This window comes from Ruditapes philippinarum, unplaced genomic scaffold, assembly GCF_026571515.1.
Source record: "Ruditapes philippinarum isolate M1 unplaced genomic scaffold, ASM2657151v2 ctg4252_1_1_1_1, whole genome shotgun sequence".
In the NCBI taxonomy this organism is placed as follows: Eukaryota; Metazoa; Mollusca; class Bivalvia; order Venerida; family Veneridae; genus Ruditapes; species Ruditapes philippinarum.
Window position 1 is genome coordinate 393,214 of NW_026858509.1, and position 22,548 is coordinate 415,761.

At 32.6% G+C, this 22,548-nt stretch overlaps 3 protein-coding genes across 5 annotated transcripts; 2 read left to right on the forward strand and 1 right to left on the reverse strand.

The window, feature by feature from the left end:
• Positions 1–11,694: 11,694 nt before the first annotated feature.
• Positions 11,695–13,305, forward strand: LOC132753463 (ctenidin-1-like). Of its 2 annotated transcripts, none has more exons than XM_060743945.1 (3): positions 11,695–11,823; positions 12,556–12,745; positions 12,959–13,305. In XM_060743945.1, exons 2-3 carry the CDS (start codon positions 12,577–12,579, stop codon positions 13,300–13,302), a joined length of 513 nt encoding a protein of 170 aa, XP_060599928.1. In that variant the 5' UTR covers positions 11,695–11,823; positions 12,556–12,576; the 3' UTR covers positions 13,303–13,305. The 2 variants fall into 2 exon arrangements, with proteins under 2 accessions (XP_060599928.1, XP_060599929.1); XM_060743946.1 differs by lacking the exon at positions 11,695–11,823 and adding an exon at positions 11,838–11,935.
• A 4,351-nt stretch (positions 13,306–17,656) lies between these two features.
• LOC132753461 (GATA zinc finger domain-containing protein 14-like) lies at positions 17,657–19,123 on the reverse strand. The gene is made up of 2 exons (XM_060743943.1): positions 18,895–19,123; positions 17,657–18,069 (listed from the first exon to the last, which is right to left on the reverse strand). The coding sequence occupies exons 1-2, from the start codon at positions 19,121–19,123 to the stop codon at positions 17,657–17,659; spliced, it is 642 nt and encodes a 213-aa protein (XP_060599926.1).
• A 399-nt stretch (positions 19,124–19,522) lies between these two features.
• On the forward strand, positions 19,523–21,754 carry LOC132753456 (uncharacterized). 2 transcript variants are annotated; one of them, XM_060743937.1, is made up of 3 exons: positions 19,523–19,679; positions 20,667–21,015; positions 21,064–21,754. In XM_060743937.1, the coding sequence occupies exons 2-3, from the start codon at positions 20,673–20,675 to the stop codon at positions 21,156–21,158; spliced, it is 438 nt and encodes a 145-aa protein (XP_060599920.1). In that variant the 5' UTR covers positions 19,523–19,679; positions 20,667–20,672; the 3' UTR covers positions 21,159–21,754. The 2 variants fall into 2 exon arrangements, with proteins under 2 accessions (XP_060599920.1, XP_060599919.1); XM_060743936.1 differs by having other exon boundaries at positions 20,667–21,754.
• Positions 21,755–22,548: the final 794 nt, after the last annotated feature.

Consider the following 22,548-nt stretch of genomic DNA (forward strand, 5'->3'; position numbering starts at 1 on the left):
AATGGATCTGACATAATTGATCATGTTATAGAAATGTATTTCCCTAGAATAAAATCTTAAATCAGAATTTTTTAGTTATTAAATTACAATTACATGTACTTTTATCTTCCCTACTGATTTGTTTTAAGGTTCATTTAACAACACAGTGCCAAGGATAAAAACTTGCTTGCTAGATAACACTTATCCATAATGCCCCCATCTCCATCTAAAGCTTTCGTAAACGGGCGTATTTTGTGACTATGGCACCCTTGTTCACAATATTACCAAATGACATGGTTTATATACATGTATAAATGAATGTTCACAATATAACCAAATGACATGGTTTATATCAGCTTACAAAAGTTTATATTTGGCCATATATAATGTCAAAAATCTTTATAACTAAAAATTTGTTTGTATTAAAGAAAAATAGACAAAAATTGCTCATTGTTGTCAAGTTCATTGAAACCTTGCACCTTACTATGATAAAATATCTGTCACATTTATTGCATTTGAATTAAGAATGCATAATTGATTTGGATTTTAAATGACTTATTTGATATTATATGAAAGTGTTTTCTATTTTAGATTTATTTGATTCCAACCTCAAACCTCCAGAAACAAAACGTAAACTTACAGAATTTAAGATAGCTGCTGGCAGATATTTAGATAACATGTTTTTAAAGTATAGACAGAAAGGAGGAAGAAAACATCCAGATAAAAGAACGTTGAAAGAAATTGAACCTCTTGATACAAATTTAATAAGTTGTGATACAAAAACAGTTGCTGAAAATACATATTGTTCCAAAGAAGGGAAGGATTGCAATGTAAATAATAGTGTCACCAAACCAGAAATGCCATCAGTTACTGTTACAGTTACTGACTCAAAAGGTGTTGAATATACTAATAAGAGAAATAATGGTCGTAGAAATAAAAGTGTAAATGATCAAAGAACAGATAGGATGAGTTTAAACAATAAGGGAATACAATCTTTAGAAGTGGTTTCCACTAAGGAGGGAGAAGAGAAGCAAGAAATAAGTGCAGGAGTTGAGACAAATGAGTTTCTGTCCAATCATGACAGTAATAAAACCAAGAATGGATCTGACATAATTGATCATGTTATAGACAAGATCGATGAGAATATTGGAAAGGAAAACATAGACAATTCTGTTCCAAAGACAAGCCCAATAATTGTACCAGAGAAAGCTGACACAGGAAGAACTCCAACCAGATATGAAAATAGAAGAGAAAAGAGAAAACATGGTGAAAATCGAAAAGCATATTCAGGAAACAGATCAAAATTAGATGAAGATATTAATGGAAACAGTATTGAAATTCATGAAAATAACAGCAAGGAAACAATTGGGAAGAATACTGGTATAAAGAAGTGCAAAATAACTGCAAGTGATTCTAGCAACAAGAGAACAAGTTGTAGGAAAAGAGGAAGAATTGCATCAGAATTAAAATCATACAAAAACAAACAAGGAACTAAGCGTTTCAAACATTCAGAAAACATCACAAGTGATGATACATGTGTTAACACTAGCTTAAATCATTCTGAGATGAAACAATATGGTTTAAAAAGAAAATATCAGACACATTTAAACAATAGTAAGGAAGAGGAAGAGACAGATTGTGATAATCATGATGATGCAGATAAAGAGGTCAGTAGCAAATATCATTGTAAAGATAACAAGAAGGAAAATGGCAGTGACAGGAAGGTTTCAATTGTATTGAGAATTAAGGAAACGGATAAAAATAAAGATGCTGAGATCAGGGAGATCTATGATATTCCTGACAGCTATGTACTGTTAAAAAGATTGAGTTTTTTGGAGGATGCAGTCTCTGTGTAAGATTTAACTTACCACATGGGGAATTTCAAGAGTTCATTAGTTTTTTTTCCCAGATATACAGCTATGTTATGTATATTACACACTAAAGTTTGTCTGTTTGCTTGAATTGATATATTTAATTAAGATTTTTGTGGAATTGATAAGCCAATTATTGTAATATTTTGTAAAAATATCATGAACTTGTACATATTTGATATTTGTACTTTGTATAATTTCTTTTTTTATTGAAAGAACATTTTTTTGTTTGTTTTTGTTTTAACTTAAGTATGTAAAAAGTTTTAAGATAAGTATGACTTTTTAGCTCACCTGTCACAAAGTGACAGGGTGAGCTTTTGTGATTGCTTTTCGTCCGGCGTCCGGCTGTCGTCCGTCCGTCCGTCGTCCGTCCGTCGTCCGTCCGTAAACTTTTACTTTAAATGACATCTCCTCATAAACCACTAAGCCAATTTCATCCAAACTTCACAGGAATGTTCCTTTGGTGGTCACCTTTAAAGATTGTTCAAAGAATTTAATTCCATGCAGAACTCTGGTTGCCATGGCAACCGAAAGAAAAAACTTTAAATATCTTCTTTTAAAAAAACATAAGAGCTAGAGCTTAGATATTTGGCATGAAACATCTTCTAGTGAGTGTCTACCAAGTTTGTTCAAGTAAAAGCCCTGGGGTTAAAATTGGCCCCGCCCCAGGGGGTCATTGATTTTCCCTATATGCATATAGTAAAAACTTAAAAAAATCTTCTTTTAAAGAACCCAAAGAGCTAGAGCTAAGATATTATAATTTAGCATGAAACATGTTCTAATGGGTGTCTACCAAGTTTGTTCAAATAAAAGCCCTGGGGTCAAAATTGGCCCCGCCCCGGGGGGTCATTGATTTTCCCTATATGCATATAGTAAAAACTTTAAAAATCTTCTTTTAAAGAACTCAAAGAGCTATGGCTAAGATATTGAGCATCAAACATGTTCTAATAAGTGTCTACCAAGTTTGTTCAAATAAAAGCCCTGGGGTCAAAATTGGCCCTGCCCCAGGGGGTCATTGATTTTCCCTATATGCATATAGTAAAAACTTAAAAAATCTTCTTTTAAAGAACCAAAAGAGTTAGAGCGAAGATATTTAGCATGAAACATGTTCTAATAAGTGTCTACCAAGTTTGTTCAAATAAAAGCCCTGGGGTCAAAATTGGCCCCGCCCCTTGGGGTCATTGATTTTCCCTATATGCATATAGTAAAAACTTAAAAAATCTTCTTTTAAAGAACTCAAAGAGCTATGGCTAAGATATTTAGCATCAAACATGTTCTAATAGGTGTCTACCAAGTTTGTTCAAATAAAAGCCCTGGGGTCAAAATTGGCACCGCCCCGGGGGTCATTGATTTTCCTTATATGTGTATAGCAAAAACTTAAAATCTTCTTTGAAAAAACCCAAATAGCTAGAGTTTAGATATTAAGCATGAAACATCTTCTAGTAAGTGTCTACAAAGTTTGTTCAAATAAAAGCCCTGGGGTCAAAACTGGCCCGGCCCCAGGGGTGTCATTGTTTTTAACTTTATGTGTATAGTAAAAACTTTAAAAAAATCTTCTTTTAAAAAGCCCAATGAGCTAGAGCTTAGATGTTTAGTATGAAACATCTTCTTATGGGTGTCTACCAAGTTTGTGCAAATAAAAGCCCTTGGGTTAAATTGGCCCTGCAACGTTGGGGGTGGGGGTTGGGGGGCCTATATACAGGTGAGCGACCTCAGGGCCATCATGGCCCTCTTGTTTATTTTCATGCCAATATGTCTTCAGTATTTGTAAAGTTTAAGGTGCAATTTCAATATGTCATTAAGCACTGAAGGTATTTAGTTGGAACATCACACGTTTTTACAAAGACATTACACTCTTTTTAAGTAAGGATTTATACTGAATTATCCCCCTTAGTTAACTTAAAAAAATATTGATAAGATTTTTACCTGTATCTGTCAATAACATGATGTATTACACTTACAGTGATTCAGTATTTTGTACAGAATTCAATATACCACAGTCTGCAGGTATTCACTATCATTCAGGGTAATAATTATGTCACTAACCAGGCAGATAATAATAGATTATTACTGAATTATTACTTTTTATAAACTTAAGGTTTTTGTTGTGGTTTTGTTTATTATCAAAACTGTGTCAGTCATCAAGTCCAGTGACTGCTTTTGTAATAATTACTGTATTGATTCCCGTCAAATTTAAGTTTCATGACACTATTTTGGGAAAAGTAATTTGAAAAAAAAGTGTGTTACAAATTATAATTGTCAGTTCTTGTAAATGTCAAATAACAAGCAAACATGTCATTTGTAATACATGTATTTGTAAATACATGTACTTGTTATTTGTTAAATGTACACCTGAATACTAGTCCTAAAGTTCCAAGATATTTTTGTGTACAGTGTATGTTTATTATTAATTATTTGCAAAGTTTTTAGAAATTATATTTTCTCTTTTTTTCATTTAAAGTGTTAAAGATATTCAATTAAAATTTGTTCATGGTACTTTGTTTAAATTATTTGTTTTGAGATCCTTGTTTTCTAGTTTTAGCTCTCCTGAATACAAAATTGAGCTTTTATGATCACCTGGTGTGTCCATATTCAGTTTCTTTATTCTTGTATTAATTTTTGACAAAGACCACCTCTGAATAAGGATAACCCTGCAAGTAATGGCCAATTTTTAGCTCACCTGACCATGAAGTGGTCAAGGTGAGGTATTAGTGATGGGGCTATGTCCGTCGTGCGTCGTTCGTCGTCAACAATTGGGTTGTTAAAAGTCTAGCAGTCACAGTTTTGACTGGATCATTTTCAAACTTTGTCAGAATGTTTGTCTCAATGAAATACAGATCAAGTTTGAATATGGGTCATATCCGGTCAAAAACTAGGTCACAGGAGCTAAAAAAAGAAAAAGCTTGTTAACACTTTAGTGGCTGCAGTTTTGATCCAAATATTCTGGAAATTTGTTAGGAAGGTTGTTTTGATGATTCGAAGATGGGTCATCTCCGGTCAAAAACTAGGTCACAGGAGCTAAAAATAGAAAAAGCTTGTTTACACTCTAGTGGCTGCAGTTTTGATCCAAATATTCTGGAAATTTGTCAGGAAGGTTGTTTTGATGATTTCTAGGTCAAGTTTGAAGATGGGTCATCTCTGGTCAAAAACTAGGTCACAGAAGCTAAAAATATAAAAATCTTTATAACACTGAAGTGGCTGCAGTTTTGATCCAAATATCCTGGAAATTTGTCAGAAAGGTTGTTTTGATGATTTCTAGGTCAAGTTTGAATATTGGTTGTCTCCAGTCAAAAATTAAGTCACATTGCCCAAATATGGAAAACCTTTTTAACACACTGGAGGTCACATTTTTTACTCAATTGTCATCAAACTTGGCCAGGATGCTTGTCTAAGACATTGCTTGGATGTGGTTGATGGGTCAGGGGAGCGATCCAGGGCCATCATGGCCCTCTTGTTTATATAATCCTTCATTGATAAATTTGAATAAAGTAACCTTCAAGCAAAGACCACTTGTCTGTAAATTGATCTCCCTCTTTGGTGACCATTGACAACAGGTTTGACTGTATGTCATGTCAATAAAGTATGATACTGGAAAATGTTTTGTTTTTGTTTTTTTGACAGAAAATGCCAGGTTTTGAGTTTAGATATTTTGTATGTTGCCCTTGTAACAGTTTTATATATTGTATCCCTGGTGTCAAAAACCAAAAGCCAGAAATTTTAGTGAATTAAAGCATCTAAATTGCCAGCTAGCAGATTTTTGTTGATTTCATCTAACTGCTACTAATGTGGTAGAATTTTGGTGATGAAAATAGTCACTTTGTAACATACATTTAAGTTTTATCTGTATTATATCTATACCTTAATTTTTGACAAAGACCACCTCTGAATAAGGATAACCCTGCAAGTAAGGGCCAATTTTTAGCTCACCTGACCACAAAGTGGTCAAGGTGAGGTAAAGTGATGGGGCTATGTCCGGCGTCCATCGTTGTTCGTCGTCAACAATTGGGTTGTTAACAGTCTAGCAGTCACAGTTTTGACTAGATCATTGTCAAACTTTGTCAGAATGTTTGTCTCAATGAAATACAGATCGAGTTAGAAGATGGGTCATCTCCGGTCAAAAACTAGGTCACAGGAGCTAAAAATAGAAAAAGCTTGTTTAACACTCTAGTGGCTGCAGTTTTGATCCAAATATTCTGGAAATTTGTTAGGAAGGTTGTTTTGATGATTTCTAAGTCAAGATTGAAGATGGGTCATCTCCGGTCAAAAACTAGGTCACAGAAGCTAAAAATAGAAAAATCTTTATAACACTGTAGTGGCTGCAGTTTTCATACAAATATCCTGGAAATTTGTCAGAAAGGTTGTTTTGATGATTTCTAGGTCAAGTTTGAATATGGGTCGTCTCCAGTCAAAAATTAAGTCACATTGCCCAAATATGGAAAACCTTTTTAACACACTAGAGGTCACATTTTTTACTCAATTGTATTCAAACTTGGCCAGGATGCTTGTCTAAGACATTGCTTGGATGTGGTTGATGGGTCAGGGGAGCGATCCAGGGCCATCATGGCCCTCTTGTTTATATAATCCTTCATTGATAAATTTGAATAAAGTAACCTTCAAGCAAAGACCACTTGTCTGTAAATTGATCTCCCTCTTTGGTGACCATTGACAACAGGTTTGACTGTATGTCATGTCAATAAAGTATGATACTGGAAAATGTTTTGTTTTTTTTTTTGACAGAAAATGCCAGGTTTTGAGTTTAGATATTTTGTATGTTGCCCTTGTAACAGTTTTATATATTGTATCCCTGGTGTCAAAAACCAAAAGCCAGAAATTTGAGTGAATTAAAGCATCTAAATTGCCAGCTAGCAGATTTTTGTTGATTTCATCTAACTGCTACTAATGTGGTAGAATTTTGGTGATGAAAATAGTCACTTTGTAACATACATTTAAGTTTTATCTGTATTATATCTATACCTTTGTTTAACTATAAATATATTTTCATAAGTTTGATTTTTTGAAGATTTATTTTACTCCGATTTATTTTACTCATTTAGCTGTGTGCTTCAATGCTGTAGCCATTCTAAAATCCTTATGTAGAATTTAGATGTAGATGTTATGGTTAAATAGTTATATATAACACAACCTATGTTTTATTGATATAGTTTAAAATCACACATCATATCTTTTTAGCTCACCAGAGCACTTAGTGCTCGCAGGTGTATTTTGTGATTACAAGTGTGTCTGTCATTCTTCACTGTTCACAATTTCCTTTAACAACATCTCCTTCTTAACCACTCTGGCTTTTGATCAACCTTTACAGGAATGATTGTTAGGTGGTCTTTTATAATAAGTGGTTCCAATCGGATCACAGAACTACAAATACATCTTAGAAAATCTTCTTTTCAGAAACTAGAATGTTCAGTGCTTGAATATTTGAAATGTAGCATCACCTTGCTGTCCTCTACAAAAATTATATAAATCTTGCTTTTGGGGTCAAAATTTGCCCACCCTTAGGGGTCACTTGGTTTAGACATACATAGTACAACAATAAATTATGTAAGTTTTTTTGTGTGACATTACAATGCCAAGAGCTGAGATATTTGTCATGAAGTATTAAGTAGCTAATATGTACAAATATTTTTTAATTTATGCAGCTAGAAGAAAAAAAAAGACAATTTAAATGTGACCTCATTACTGGCTTTAAGCTTCTCTAGCAATGTATCTTTGGTGAGCGATCCAGGGTCATCATGGGTCTCTTGTTATTATCCCCCGCCGAAAGGCGGTGGGGGATATAGAAATAGTCTCCGTACGTCCGACATTTTTGTCCAGAGCATATCTCAAAAAGTATTTGAGATATCAACTTGAAACTTCATAGGTGGATGGATCTCATTGAGGAGGAGTGCAGTGCACAAGAATGATAACTCTTCCCTGCATATGTTTTGAGTTATTGCCCTTTGTTATTTTTCAAAATTAATTTTTGTCCAGAGCATAACTCAAAAGGCCTTTGAGATATCAACATGAAACTTCATAGGTGCATATATCTCACTCAGGAAGTGTGCAGTGCACAAGAATGATAACTCTTCCCTGCATAATTTTTGAGTTTTTGCCCTTTGTTCTTTTTCATACTATTTAGTCCGGAGCTTATCTCAAAAAGTGTTTGAGATATCAACTTGAAACTTCAATATGGATAGATTTTACTGAGGAGGGGTGCAGCACACAAGAATGATAACCTACCCTGCATTATTTTTCAGTTATTGCCTTTTGTTATTTTCAGCCATCAGTATTCACATAGGTTTCAAATCTGTAATCACTTCAGCCATTAGTTTTCATTACCAAAAGACCTCTTAAAATTGAATTATTCTGCTCTACTACATATACATTCTTCTAATGAGCAAACACATTCGGCGGGGGATGGCCATGTTGACATGGCTCTTGTTGATATAGTTTTTTGCACCATTTTATTTTCACTTTGTTTTGATTGTTGCTGCCAATTAGTAAGGGTCTAGTCAGACTTACGCATGTGTAAGCTAGCTTGACCGATACTGGTGGTATCATTGTGTAACTAATACTCAATTCAAGGTTTTAACCCATGTGAAATAGGTACACATCAAGTTTAGAAAAAAATAATAGCCATCTTTCTCTTTAGGTTTTACTGTCTTAACATTCATGTCTATTCATTCATATTATTTCGTTTTTTTGAGTTCTACTTGTGACACCCATTTTCAGGTTCAAAGGTCATGGTCATTAGGACTTGTGATATAAAAACATGAAACTGGCCATTAAAACAAAGTGTCTTTAAATTTGTATGTGAGATCCCCCCACTTCTATTATCAGGTCAAAGGTTGAAAGGTCAAGGTCACTGGGACATGCAATAACAAAACATAAAACCGGTCATTAAGGCAAAATAAATTGACCTTTGTATAAAGATACACCTGTATGACTTCTACCACCATACTTACTAACTCAAAAGGTCAAAGGTAAAGTTCACAATGACTTGTTACAGTTGATTGAAATATTGTTAATGGGTCATAACTTCAATTATGACTTTGAAACTTTATATGAATATATATCCTGACCAGTTCTGCCTGTCAAGCCCATTTACGCGTCCAGAAAAAGGTGCAGTTAAGAAATATGGAGTGTGCTGCTCCTGAGACAGCTCTTGTTTATTTTATTATTATTTTACTTTGTTAAATATTTGTCTAACAATTTTGCTTTTATACTTGCATTGTTGATGTTTAACAAACCAATATTTTTGGTAGTTCAATAAATGTTGGTACATTTTTTACTGTTCTTTATTTAACCTTTAATCTACCGACTTTATATAAATTGGTTCTATAAATTGGTTCGTCCGGTGCTGTTTTATTTAGAATAGTCCATACCTAGTTTATAAAGGAATGTCAATGACACAATAGAAAGAAGCCATCCAGTAAGCTCAATAGCTAGGTAGAGCGTGATTCCGAATGGTGCAGGTGACTTTCTTTGTGATTGATCATCAAATCCTTTCTACGGTCATTTGCACTGTACCTTTGCTCTAGCATGTACTGAAGTTATCAGTTCCTTGCGAAAGTGAAGGCAAATGGTACTGGTAAACTGCTTGACAGCCTGCCCAGGAACCATGCTGAACTGTGATCTTGTAAGTTAAATGTGACTTACCTGCCGTGATCTGGTAAACCACAAACATCACAATACGAAGGTTTTGAATATTGACATACTTACGGCAATCAAACGAATTCAGTTTGTTCTATTTTGTTAAAAATTTAAAAAGGGAATGTATACATATATAATTATGGAAATGAGGCTCAGGAAATGTCATCGGAATCCATCGATGGGTTGTAGAATATTGACCCTTGGTTACTGAGTAATACTTAATACCGCACCAAATTCTCTCGCGACCCTTTGCCCTCAAACGGTTTAATAACATAATTAAGATGATATGCTATCATGCATCAGCATAAAACCTTGTTGCCAAAAACTTAACTGCCATCACAATTACAGACAATTAAATTGAATTTATCTATAATAGAAGGTCTGTAAAACAATAAATATTTAATATAAATACCTTAAATGGGCTTGCCCATCTTTCAATCTGGACAAAACTATTTGTCATCATTAGGGGAAAAGTTCAAATAATATGTACTGACTAAATAGTGAACAGTGCAGGTGTACCATGAGCAGACTGCATGGATGTGCCGGATTGACTTCGTCTCGTGACAGATGGGTCTAGTATATATATGTTGCCAACCGCAGGCTAAGGGTTAATATACTGAGAGAACATAACTTCTTTTTTTTTTGCTTGCCTGATCGAAACTAGTTTACAAAATTAGTTTTTCCCCAATATGAAAGTTGCAATGTGTCACGTAATATGATTTTGATATACATATGTATCTTTATTTATTCTTTTTTCATCATGTAAATAAATCACTATTACTATTTGATTAGTCGTTCGTTTAAGTTGGTAGTTTGTCTTTCCTGACACAGTGAAGCAAGCGATGTGAATAGTCAAAAAATTGTTGCAAACCGGAAAAACTGAATGTTCCGTAGGTCAGTATGATATGAAATCAACGGAAAACTCCTGGAATTACGGCTATAATCACACACAACAAAGTAAAAAACAATATTTGGGACAATTCGTAATCAATGTAATACATGTAATATTTTTTAATCAATCTTAAGTTTCCAGGTATGGCTCATTAACAAATTACCACATAATTTGATATCGATTTGTAACAATGCAATACACTAGAAGTCACGATTTCAAAGTCAAATTTAGTGATTGAAAACCAAACATAGTGAACCACAACTACATTCAGTTGACTTCGATTAAAACTACTCTATCAAGAGGTCCTAACGACCACAACCCAACTCAGTCATTTTCGCCTCCCCTTACGATCACATTTTTTACGTAATAATGGACGTAAAAGTAACGTTAACGTGCTCAATCAAATAAAAAAAATACCACAATAACATGATCAATTTTGACAAAAATAACAAAAACAAAAACAACTTTATTACGTACTATGAGTTTAATTCGGTTTACTTCAGTTATTACGGTGTAGATAATTCGTTGTCTTATATCGATACAATGTCATTTTCTACACACTATATATAATTCATATAAAAAGTCCAGTCTTAAAAAGAAGAAAAATGAACGAGTAAACTCAACAATTTTAGTATAGAACTTTAAATGTATCTTAGAGAATCCATAATGAATCTCCGTGAGTTTAAACAATCCATGTAAATGAATAATTTACACGATGTACACGGTACGTTAACATTCAGCATTCAATAATTCATAATTACACAAAATATAATTGTATCCTTCAACATTTTATGATATCAATTACATGTATAACATTAGTTTCAAGAATGCTATGACCTCCGATATATAGTAACTCAAAACTGCAAATTAATAAGGTTTTGGGTGTATTAGGGTTGGTCCTCCTAGCCAATACGTTCAAAGAACTGAGGCCTCCATATATAGGTTGAGGTTAGCTAATGTATGATCTAAACAATCCTTAAAAAGCTCAAACCGCAACACTGGATTGATCTTATATGTATGTGGGAATTGATTGGTATAGATCGCCAATACGTCACTGAATATATGGACTTTTAAAATTAAAAGCCATTCCAGATAAATTAATGAAATAATTGTTTATGGTCCTCTTTTTTGTTTTTTACTTCAACGCGGTCCCTCTTTTTTTATTTAGAAATAAAGATGAAAGAGATTATTAAAAAATCTTATTTCAAAATATGAAAAATAATTAACGATATAATAAAAAGTGCACGTTATTCACGGGTTTTTTTTCGGGGTATTCCTCACAATATAACCATAGAAACAAATGATATATTTCTTTTATTTATTGACAGTGCCTTTTTACTCTTTTATGTAGATTATACGTTTTTTTGTATATTAAATCTTTTATGTTGTAATTTGTATTCAGCGGGACTACTCGTAAACAGCATTTTTCCTCAGGTATTTTAAATCTTTTTGAACGTTTGCTTTTAACAGTGTTTGCATAAATTAACATATTTTTTATTTCATTAAGAACTGCAGAAGAAAGTTAATGATGTTTAATTAAGAAAATGTAAAAATGTTATATACGATGTTAAATTTCTAAAAAATCTATTTTTTTTTCTAAAAAGAACTTATAAATATCAATCATTTTTTATTACTTTTGGCGGCAATCACGCCATTATTATACATATTGTTTTCAAGATTAATGTAGTGGTTGAAAATTATGATATAAATAATTTACATTCTGATATTTTGTCTGAAAATTTGAATTATTTTGCGTTCCTATATAATATCTGAAAATATATAATTTAGTTATTTTACATTTGAATAAGTCTGAAGATATAAAAAAAAAAGTTGGCATTCTAATTAAATGTCTGAAAATATTAATTACCAAGCATTCGATTGTAATGTGTTAGACATGATTCATTTAAGCATTTGAATATAACAAATGAAACTATAATTTATTAGCATTCGAATGTTAGCCATAATGGGTACTATGTAAAGTTAGTGTAGCCAATCAGAATCAACTCGTGAAAAGCAATATTTTTTTAAATACTTTTAAAATCATTTTTGCACGCGTATGTTTTAATCTTAACAAATATTGTCACTTTCTTTGTAAATATCAAAATATAATAAGATTGAATGCTGAGGACAGTATGCGTCAATCAAAACTGTTTTAATGAATTCCAGCGGACTAAGTCTACTACAATCATGAATAACAAGCGTCTTGCCACCATTTTCACACTCCTGATCATACAGAGTCTTTTTGAACCAAGTGTCAGTCAGGGATACGGAAGGGGAAGGGGAAGAGGGCGTGGTCACCACCATCATCATCATGACGACTACAGGGGCGGTGGCGGAGGTGTATTAGGAGGACTAGGTTTGTTTAAATCTTTGTATTATTATAAAATTGCACTGATGCTAAAATGAGTTCAAGAATATCCATTTAAAAATAAAGAATGTTGTAGACTTAATAAATAAATGATAAACCTTTTTTACTTGAAGTAATCATTAACAACACACATCAAAAGTGCTATACTTATAATTCAATACCAAACAAAAACTACGTATTGTTTATATAAAATACTTCCAGGAACTGTGCTAGGAATCGCTGGAGCAGGATTACTTGCTGGTGCTGTTGCAAGGGGAGCTACTCGTGGATTTGGTGAGGGAGGTTATGCGCAACCGTACGTACAACCAGTGCTTCCGGTTGGTTATGGAGGAGGCGCATATGGAGGAGGCGCATATGGAGGAGGAGGCGCATATGGAGGAGGCGCATATGCGGATCCCTATCTTCCAGACCAATATGGATCTCAGTATGTTGGCGGATACTCGTCTCCTTTTGTAGGCGGTGCGGCATACGGTGGGGGATATCTTTCGCCACGTGGCAGTCGAGTGACTACTCTTTCGGACAGGCTTTACTCCAATATATATTGAATGAATTTGAAATTTGTATGAGTACAATCATATTTAATTAAAGACAAATTCAAGATTGTTTTTCTCTTATTATCTATATACTCGTAAATACGTAATCAAAAAAATGTGCAATTACAAAACAAATATTTTTTGAACAATTTTGTGCGACGCTGAAAGGGTTAATTAGTTGTTACCATGTTTTTATAACGAATCTTAACCAAATTTGTTAGATTTAAATCTATGCATTTGTTATATTGTTTGCTTGCAATTGATCATAAACGGGAGAGGTCAGTAGAGATTTTCAATAAATATGGCCAACCGAAAGGTTTTGCTATTTTTGTTTATTTTCAAGCATTGCAATGTCATGTGATAAAGAAGTCTGACACTCGTCGTCATTTAATTCATAGAGACATGTATAGGCCTTTTTAACTCCGCCCAGAGACCACGTGATCATATATACCCGTGTACCATATAGCACAGTATACAACATATGTATAATATAATAGCTTATTGTTTACTTTTTATTACTTTCTCCATATATTGTGTTTTCGGTAAAACGTTGTAATCTGACACTACCCCTATCCCACACCGTCTCCAAGTGCCTGCTACTCGTACAACCTCAAAAGTTATAAATAAAAGTAATATTTCCAAATTTAAAATTCATAACAATTATAATATGGCGATATTATGTAGTCTGATTTTATTGACCTGTTAATTATTGCACTCATATGAATTGACAGGTTAATAAAATCCAACAATACTATCTTCTATATACTTCTATAGTGTTATTTCTACCAAAACTTTAAGTATATGCATACATTGAAAATTGTCTAATAGATGTAGAAAACTATGAATGAGACTTTTAAAAATAAACCAAGGTAAAATTACATGTAGTTTCAAAAATACCGAACATACAAAGAATATAATATTATGAACTTTTCTATACGTACTTTTCTTGTTCAGACGTTAGAAATACAAATTATACTTAATACAACGATTGCTACGTTTTCAATCTGATCAATATTTTCAGATTTAAGATAATAATACAATAAGTGCAATATATGTTTATAAGATGGATAATTCCAATTATATTCACTGATCCACGTCTGTCGTGTTATGTTTGTTGTGAAAATAAGTACAAAATGGAACTCCTTTTCTAGTTCACAAAATGAACATTATCTATGTCCAAAATCAATTATATCGTTCAACCTCAATCCATAAAATTGTGATGAAGATCGGAATTTGCTAAGACACTTCTAAATCTTTGATTTGCGGACTATAATTTTTTTCTGTGCAAACAATCATTTTTAAAATGGATATAATCAATCAGTTTCCCCAAATTGACAAAAAAAAAAACAAAAAAACAACAACAACAAACATGTTCAGTGATGTTATATCTTTTCGTCCTTCGCCGTCATTGAGTGTCGAAGATTGAAAACCGATTAGGCCTGTGCTAGTGGGCGTGAGAGAGTTGTACATTACTTAATCTCTTGTTGACAGACTCAATCAAACCGAGTGTGCAATTTCCATACAATATTGTTGTTTGCATTACTTCCGAGTTATCAACCACTTTTCCAGATTATTCACAACCAGGTGTTACGTGCCATGTGGCAGCTGTCAAAAGTTGCCTCGTACTTAAAATCTGTGTTGTTATATTTTTCTGGTCCTTCGGGATCAGTTTTTCTCCAGTATTGAAAATTGAAAACCGCTGAAGCCGGCGCCAGAGGGCTCAAGAGATGTTACGCATCAAACCGAGATAACATTGATGTTTTCATTGCTTCCCTTTTCTTATGAACCAAGTCATCAACATGTTTTAACAGATCTTAAGATATCTAGAAGGGTGCAGTGAATATTAATACGTTTCAAAATTTTGAAGTATGTTTATAAACCATTTGAGAATTCCATTTTATTTAGTTTCACCCATTGTTAAGTCGTTTTGGGCACACCCATATTTTTCACTTGGAGACCGACATACGCCACTTTTCATAGAATGGCACTTACGTGTCATTTAAAGGTTCCATGATCAACGCTGTATGAACACACCTGTGGGAGTTGAAAATCAAAAAAAAAAAAAATCATTTCATGAATTTCATTTTTTTGAACTCTGCTAAAGCCGGTGCTGGGGGCATGGACGGTAGCTTGCATTTATCAGTACCGTCAATGAATAGGCTCAATCAAACTAAGTCTGCAACATTTTCTATTTTGGGCGTTCTTTAGGGATTCTTATTTTCTCTATTTATAAGATATAATCCAAAACTATTCATACAGCTGATACTATGCCGATATACTTTTTTTATATATTTTCTTATGGTCCTCATCGAGGATTTTTGACATGATGAAACTGGAAAATTCTTTTCGAGATTAAGTTAACATTTGGTGTAGGTCTAGATCTATAACGCTAACTTGCTTTTTTTTCAGAATATTATTTTGATTTTGAAAAATGATCAAAAAAAGTGTTTAAACATTCTTAAAAGTACATTATGCCCAAGAAACAGATAAATTTGTCACTCTTTAGAAAAGGCAAACATGAGTTTTAAAAATACTAAATAATAGCTTAAGAGCATGTTAGATGTGCATTATTGAAACAAAGTACATTAATTTGTCAAAAAGTAGCAAAATGTGAACAAATTAGTATTTTGACTTCTATACAAAATACTAAATCACTATATAACTGGACTAATGATAAAAATAGCGACAGAAGCAAAGGCCATTGAGTAATTTTATGGAAACTATAACATGACACCAGAATAAAATCCTTTTGAGAAATATGAGTAAAAAGAACATTTCTAGGGCGCAATGGACCGTTAACTTAAATCAGACTTAAAATACAACTTTCAAATTTTCAATTTAATGCTGAGTACATTTCTTTATTGTATTTTTAATATCTTTGCGTTTTGGGTGCCCCCCGATTAGCCATGTAAAGAATGAATTTTAATGTTTTTAGGCTTTTGGACCTCAGTGCAGTCCCTTATATCGTCTTATCTACAGACATAATCGATCAGTAAAATAGAAACCAACATACGAAAAACATTTACTTTATCAACATTTATGTTTATCTAACATTATAAACCCCATGATTTTAGCAGTTATCCAACTTCCTCGTTGAAAAAAAAACAATTACAATACAAAATTCATAAATCAAAATCAGCCGAAGACCCACTACAGTGCTACATGGCCTGCTACAAAAATGAGCATATTATTTCAGTATTATCGGAGAACAATAGTTCTCCTTTAATAACATTATCAACTTATTTATAATTGAGGTGTTCAGTTATCAATGCCAGTGTAAGAGTAACAAAATATGTTGAACTTAATGTCATCACAAGCGTGATGGTCAGGATATGTTAAACTCGTTCCCCATGCGGCCTTTGAAATGCTTTGCCATCTCCCTTACACTTGATTGTCTTTTACTGCGGGTTCACGGAAAAGGGCGATAAGATGGAGGTCATTCTATGTTATTTGTTTGTTATAAAAAGAAAAGAGAAATCAACGCTGTTGCCACTTAATAGCTTATGTTAAGCTTAGATCTGTATAGAGGTTTTTCACATTACATGTCCCACTCCTTTCACCCTTATGTCCGCTTCTGGTTTTTTTGAGTGTGTCGGGGGCCGCGTCATGTGAACGTTGCCTTTGCCTTGTTGATCTTTATTCTTGTTTTTTTTTGCTACATTTGCTGAAATGAAAATCAAACGCAGAATCCCTAAGGAACGCCTAAAACGTCAAAATTGAAAATGTTACAGGTTAGATTGAGCCTGTACGTGGATGGTACTGGAACTTGCAAGTTACCGTTCATGCCCCTAGTACCTACTTAAGCAGAACTCAACAACGGTACAATTTTGAATTCAGAAACATCCGCAGATGTGTTCATACGGCGGATATCACGGAACCTTCAATGTGAAACGTTTGTGCAATTCCATAAAAATAAGCTTTTTTTGTACATGTACCGAGTCTGCAATTTTCATGTAATTTTGTTGTGATTGATGTTTCCAGATATTTGAATGTTTTGAGATGCGCCATGTCATTCAATTATATATTGAAATAAATCTTGCTATATATAATGCAGAGAACTATTTTAAATCCTCTAAATTATCACGATCAGCAGGATTTTCTTGGTATTGACATTTTTAAAGGTGTTGAATTTTAATATTCATTGTAATAACGACTGCAGTGTTTCTTGCAAAAGAATAATGAAATTCTCGCTTTGGAGATGTCTTTAGAGCAATGAAAATAAAAACATACAGTGGAAAATAGCAGACTCGGTTTTGTGTTTATATGTTGAATTCTGCTTAAGCCGGTGCCAGGGGGCGTGGACGGTAACTCGCACTTTCCAGTAACGTCCATGAACAGGCTCGGTCAAACCGAGCCTACAACATTGTCATCGTTTAGGGATTCTGTTTTTCTCTATTTTACTGTGTTCATTAGTATTCTCTATTTTACTGTGTTCATTAGTATTCTCTATTTTACTGTTTTCATTAGTATTCTCTATTTTACTGTTTTCATTAGTATTCTCTGTTTTACTGTGTTCATTAGTATTCTCTATTTTACTGTGTTCATTAGTATTCTCTGTTTTACTGTGTTCATAAGTATTCTCTGTTTTACTGTTTTCATTAGTATTCTCTATTTTACTGTGTTCATTAGTATTCTCTATTTTACTGTGTTCATAAGTATTCTTTATTTTACTGTGTTCATTAGTATTCTCTATTTTACTGTGTTCATTAGTATTCTCTATTTTATTGTTTTCATTAGTATTCTCTACTTTACTGTTTTCATTAGTATCCTCTGTTTTTACTGTGTTCATAAGTATTCTTTATTTTACTGTGTTCATAAGTATTCTCTATTTTACTGTGTTCATTAGTATTCTCTATTTTACTGTCTTCATAAGTATTCTCTATTTTACTGTGTTCATAAGTATTCTCTATTTTATTGTTTTCATTAGTATTCTGTATTTTACTGTTTTCATTAGTATTCTCTATTTTTCTGTGTTCATTAGTATTCTCTATTTTACTGTGTTTATTAGTATTCTCTATTTTACTGTGTTCATAAGTATTCTTTAATTTTACTGTGTTCATTAGTATCCTCTGTTTTACTGTGTTCATAAGTATTCTCTATTTTACTGTGTTCATAAGTATTCTCTATTTTTACTGTGTTCATAAGTATTCTTTATGTTACTGTTTTCATTAGTATTCTCTATTTTACTGTGTTCATAAGTATTCTCTATTTTACTGTGTTCATTAGTATTCTCTATTTTACTGTGTTCATAAGTATTCTCTATTTTATTGTTTTCATTAGTATTCTCTATTTTACTGTTTTCATTAGTATCTCATAAGTATTCTCTATTTTACTGTGTTCATAAGTATCCTCTATTTTACTGTGTTCATAAGTATTCTCTATTTTACTGTATTCATAAGTATTCTCTATTTTACTGTTTTCATTAGTATTCTCTATTTTACTGTGTTCATTAGTATTCTCTATTTTACTGTGTTCATTAGTATTCTCTATTTTACTGTGTTCATAAGTATCCTCTGTTTTACTGTGTTCATAAGTATTCTCTATTTTACTGTGTTCATTAGTATCCTCTGTTTTGCTGTGTTCATAAGTATTCTTTATTTTTACTGTGTTCATAAGTATTCTCTATTTTACTGTGTTCATTAGTATTCTCTATTTTACTGTGTTCATAAGTATTCTCTATTTTATTGTTTTCATTAGTATTCTCTACTTTACTGTTTTCATTAGCTTTCTCTATTTTACTGTGTTCATAAGTATTCTCTATTTTACAGTGTTCATTAGCTTTCTCTATGTTACTGTTTTCATTAGAGATAATGTTAAATTCTACATCTCTCATGCCCTCTCTAGCACCGACTGAAGAAGTATTAAATCCTAACAACTTAAAAATATTGGAACCAATTGAAATTCATCTGTATGGATGTCAAACATTATTTACCATCATAGACATATGTTCAAACTTTCTTCCAGATGATAGCTAGATATATAGTATTTAGTTTTCACGAAAGTAAACAAATTAAATTGTAAATTACGGCCTACTTAATTTAAATTGTTTAAAGATGGTGTACTTTTTTGTTGATGCTATTTTTTTTTTAAAGTAGGATGCCAATGCTGCGGATTTCTTTGTAGCGCTTAAAAATATACTTTACTTAATCGGTTTTTAGGTTTGTTTGCTCGTTGGAAATCGCTCTATCAGAATGAGAAAACTTTAAAGATGTGTTTGATTAAAAAGATGAAAACACATTTTAAAAAATTCCTAGATGAGATGATTAATCTTAATGACAGATAGGACCTCTGGAAAAATAGTTTTATTCTTTGATGACGAATGGCATATATAGATGAAAACATAAAATTTAAGAACAATAAGGGCTATCGGAAGGAAACACTTATCAAAGGTAGGTTGAATTATATTAATACTTTTAATCATATTGTTTATACGGTAGGAAATCTTTCGTTCAAGGAATGAAGTCATGATTTAGTTACTATGGCAACATGGTCCTCAATCTGACTAAGGTTCAGAATCTTCTTGTGCTTAAGAGTGTTTTCAAATATTGTTGAAAACTATAGAAATGTATCATTGAATAAAGAATGTTGATTAAGTTATAAGCCGTTTAGAATGACCATTTATCTGATAAATAAAAATATTTTGTTCAAAGAAACTTTATTACCTGCTATGTAAATATAATTATGTAATATCGGATCATGTATCTCAGACTTACTAAGAACATCCAAGTATAATTCTTTTGTGGTTCAATTAAGTACCATCAACTTAATTATTCATTGTATTACAGATTTTCAATTATACTCGTAGATTTATTCATTTTAAAAGCTATCAATCTTACCTAGTGAATTATTCTTTGTACGATATTAATTAACTGAATTATACGGTGGAGGGCAATAAATACATTTCTGTCTAATTGGTTTTTTGGGTTGTTAATACATTTTGTGCAATAATATAAAATAATTAAAATCATGATATTCTTTTTTATGTTTGATAATTACTGAGAGAATCAAACAGATTTTTAAATTAATAAATGAGTTCAGCTAATCTCTACCTTTTTGTGTCCAATTTAAATCGACTACTTAATAGTTAACTGATCAAGTCAAAATGCTATCGTGCGTAAAATTATTGTGACACAAACATGAGTAATGGATTAATAGGCCATAAGTTACAGTCAATTGTATTTGCATTATTATCATGACATGACTAATTGTATTGATTAGAATGAGTTTTCATCAGGTTAGAAATATTCAAATGACTATCGTACATTCAACAATACAATGGAATACCCAATATTGTTAACCAATAGAGTTAAACATCTTTCAAGAGTAATAAATCTTGTGCTTTTATTGTTTTATGTTTGTGTTTATTTCATATACAGATCACAATGAATCAACAAAAGTTGGCACTGCTTCTAGGCACCATACTGTTGGTTGTCTTGATACCGGCTAGAGCTCAGTATAGTATCTCCTCATATACGAGTCACATGGGTGGTCATGGCGGAGGTCGGAGAGGAGGTTATGGTATGCCTTACACAGGTGGTCATGGCGGAGGTCATAGCGGTGGTTACGGTATGCCTTACACAGGTGGCCATGGCGGAGGTCGGAGAGGAGGTTATGGTATGCCCTACACTGGTGGCCATGGTGGAGGTCATAGTGGTGGTTATGGTATGCCCTACACAGGTGGTCATGGCGGAGGTAGTAGAGGAGGTTATGGTATGCCTTACACTGGTGGTCATGGCGGAGGTCATAGTGGTGGTTACGGTATGCCTTACACAGGTGGTCATGGCGGAGGTCATAGCGGTGGTTATGGTATGCCTTACACTGGTGGCCATGGTGGAGGTCATATATTTGGCAGGAGAGGAAGATATTAATACTTTAGCTCTCAATCATTTGACGGTGGACCATTTAAACGTTGTAGAAAAAGTTTTGGAACTTTCAAAATAAGATTCGTTATCAATGTTAAACATCAAATAGGCATACCTCCTTTGTTATTATATCTTTTTTGCCTGAGATAAGTGAAATTTATTGTACATGTAAACAATTAAATGAAAATGCGATTTGTAAAATATTTTGTTATTTACGTTAATTTATCCTGAGAATAAATACAAAAAAAAAATTGTCCGTCCGGAGCTTCAACGTATCTTGTATGATAATGATAATAATATTTTATTCAGAACTGTTTACCAGTGAAATATGGGCTATATTATTAAGAATGACCTTATTATTTAGTTATTGCCTTAAATGGATAGCAAACTACATGCACTTGTCGAGTGATATGATTTCGTCGTGTGCATTCTCTAATATATATGATTGAATGATAAGAAACTTGAAAGATGACAAATTGAATATTATGTAATATATCAACATAACCATGGACGTAGATTAAATAAACTACTGTTTTAAACAATGTTAATGTTATTGTAAAGCTGAACTATGAAATTAAAGAAAATAAAACAGTGATTTTTTAGTTTTTTTTGTTTTTTTTTGTTTTTTGTTGTTTTTTTTGTTTTTGTTTGTTTGTTTAGCTGAACCAAAATTATAACCACAAATGTGTATCACATATCAAGAATGCATTATAATACTGCATGTTTGTAACGTCGCTTTTTATTGGATAATCGTGGTGTTTATATTATTAGTTATAAAGATTGTTGACAGGTTATATGGTCCTATATAAACAGCTGTTTGTAAATGTAAGGCGAGGGTTATATTGCAAACATCCGTTTATATACGGCCATATTTCCTGTCAACAATCTTTATAACGAATTTATAATACAGCACGCATCATTTTTAGAGAAAAAGTAAGATTTCTTAATGAATCGACAGTAGCCGTGTATATAAACGTCATGATAATCCAATGAAAAGCGACGTTACAAACGTGCAGTACTATAAAGTTTTGTATACATGTCTTCTGTCGATTCTGAAAAATTCTTACCTTTTTTTCTCGTCGATTCTGAAAAAATCTTACCTTTTTTTCTCAAAAAAAAATAATGCTTGCTGTATTATAAATTCGTTATTAAGATTGTTGACAGGTTATATGACCGTATATAAATGGCTGCTTGCAATATAACTCTCGCCTAGCGGCTCGGGTTATATTTACAAATAGCCGTTTATATAGGGCCATATAACCTGTCAACAATCTTCATAACTAATAATATATGCTACATACTGACATCTATATCATCTCTTCTATGAAATATACATTTATTTCACTAGTACTTCGATATTGAAAACAAGAGATATGCCTCACATATTGTATTTACA